This window comes from Geospiza fortis, unplaced genomic scaffold, assembly GCF_000277835.1.
Source record: "Geospiza fortis unplaced genomic scaffold, GeoFor_1.0 scaffold3572, whole genome shotgun sequence".
NCBI classification, from domain to species: Eukaryota; Metazoa; Chordata; class Aves; order Passeriformes; family Thraupidae; genus Geospiza; species Geospiza fortis.
Genome location: NW_005055390.1, coordinates 2,207 through 4,193, shown reverse-complemented (window position 1 = coordinate 4,193; position 1,987 = coordinate 2,207). Strand labels below are relative to the sequence as shown.

General features: G+C 62.6%; 1 protein-coding gene across 1 annotated transcript in view; it reads right to left on the bottom strand.

Annotated features, from left to right (window-relative positions):
* LOC102038265 (zinc finger protein 391) overlaps positions 1–1,293 on the bottom strand; it is an 8,295-nt gene extending 7,002 nt beyond the window's left edge. The window contains exons 1-2 of the mRNA XM_031065812.1: positions 543–1,293; positions 97–200 (exon numbers count right to left, since the gene is read on the bottom strand). Of these exons, the coding sequence (XP_030921672.1) occupies positions 97–200; positions 543–1,293 (855 nt within the window). The remainder of the gene's footprint in view (positions 1–96; positions 201–542) is intronic.
* Positions 1,294–1,987: the final 694 nt, after the last annotated feature.

Sequence of the window (1,987 nt, the reverse complement as noted above, 5' to 3'; positions counted from 1 at the left end):
CTCGCTGTGCCCCTGGTCGCTGAGGTCACTGCATGGAGGCGTAGGCGCTGGCTCTAACTCTTGGTCTCTCAGCGGGAGTGACAATGGGCTCTCTACCTCTCTGTCCCTCTCTCCCGCTGCTTCTTCTTGTTCCGCCTTCTCCAGGAGCTCGTTCAGCAGAGTTTCCAGGCACGGTGAGTCCTCAGAGTCAGAGCCCAAGTCTGCAAACAGCTCAGGAGACACAAGCTCTGAGCAGTTTTGTGTCTCTGCTGTGGCCTCTTCGGTCACACAGCAAGAGCTGAGTGGCACCAAGGGGTCTGCAGCTGGTTCCAGGGTGGCACTTGATGGATCCCTGAGGTTGTAGCTGGACATCATGGGGCTTTCTTCATTGCTCATGGAATAGAAGACGCTTCCAAAGAGCTCTGCATACATTTTCTCTTCCTCCAGCTTCTCCAGCTCCTCTCTCTTTTTTCTCATAAGTTGTAGCAAATCCTCAGGCCCCATGCACAGCTGCTTGCGAAGTGCAGCGTGCTTGGCTGGCTGACGAGTTGCCCTTTCCTCACAGGGGCCTCTAGAAAAAGGAGAAGCTGAGAAGCCTGAGCTTTCCTCAGGTTCTGATGTGAGGAAGAGCTTGCTGTGGCCCTCGTCCCAGGGATCTCCAGCCAGGGCACAAGCTTCTGCCTCTACCTCGATCTCCTTCGAGAACAGGGCAAGCCACAAACTCTGCAGGTCGTTGTCCCACTGTCCTGCAGCCTGTGCTTCTGGGAGCTCTTCCTCCTCTCGCTTTTCCTCCAGCCCCTTTACAGGAGTGTCCCAGGGCCGTGAGTTTCCAGAGACAGAGCTCTGCTCTGCCAGCTGGGCAGGGGAAGGGAGCTCAGAGCACTTTGCTGCCTCTTCTGTGGAGCCTTTGGGTGAGCTGGAAGCACTGGGCAGCTCCTGGGGCTCTGCATCCACCTCTTGGTGGGGGCTTGACTGTTTGTGAGTGCAGGTGGACACGATGGACCTGTCTTCTGACAGGTGTGGGCTGAGGCCTCCAAAAAGGTCTTTGTAGGCGTGGCCACCATGCCCTTCCTGCACCTCAATGCCCCCCTCTTTCCCAGAGCGCCCCAGGTGCTTCCAGGCCGGCAGGGCCCCGGTGCGGAGCGGCGCGCCACGTGCAGGTGTCACGGGGGGCAGGCGGTGACCCTGCCTTGCCCCTGACCCCTGCCAGAGCCCTTCCGTTCTGCTCCCCAGGGAAGGCGTTCCCTGGGCTCTGCCTGCAGCCAGAGTGCCCCACGGAGAAGGTGGCACACGCTCTGGCTGGCCCCGGGCCATGGGGCCCACAGCACGGGCTGTGCCTCTGGGAGAGGATCCAGAGGCTGCTGCTGCAGGTGCTGCTGGCAGAGGGGGCAGCTTGGCACTGTCAGTGGACACTCTGGGCATTTGACCACTGAGCTGGCCTGGAGGTTCCAGTGTCACCTTAGGGCCTTGGAGAGGTGGCAAGTCCGACACGGACAATCTCTGTGGCCCTGTGACACGGCTGCGGGGCACTGAGTGCCCGCCCTCCTGGCTGCCCCTGCGTGTGCAAGACCTGGTGGGGCTCCGTGACCAGATGGGTTTGGGGAACAGAGTGGGCCTGTCCCCAGGGATGGGCGTGATGGTCGTCCAGGTGACCTGAGGTGCCGCCTGTGGCTGCCTGTGGGTCACCTGTGGGAAGCAGGAGGCACGGGATGGAGCTGGCTGTGTGGGCACGGTGTCCCTCATCAAGCCCAGGCCTGGCCCCAAGGCAGGTGCTGGCCACAGCAGCCAGGCTGGGCTGGGTTCCCAGCTGGGCTCGCTGCCTCTGGGCCATTGCTGTGCCTGGGCCATCCCAGCGCTGTCCCCTCCGCAGAGCATGGCCTGGTGCCAGGCCTGGCTGTCCCTGCCCCAGGGCTTCCCCCAGGTCCCACTGCAGGCTGTCCCTCCTTCCCCAGCCCTCACCTGTTGCTGCCGCTGGTACAGCAGTGGCTGGGCCCCCCCGGGGCCGCCA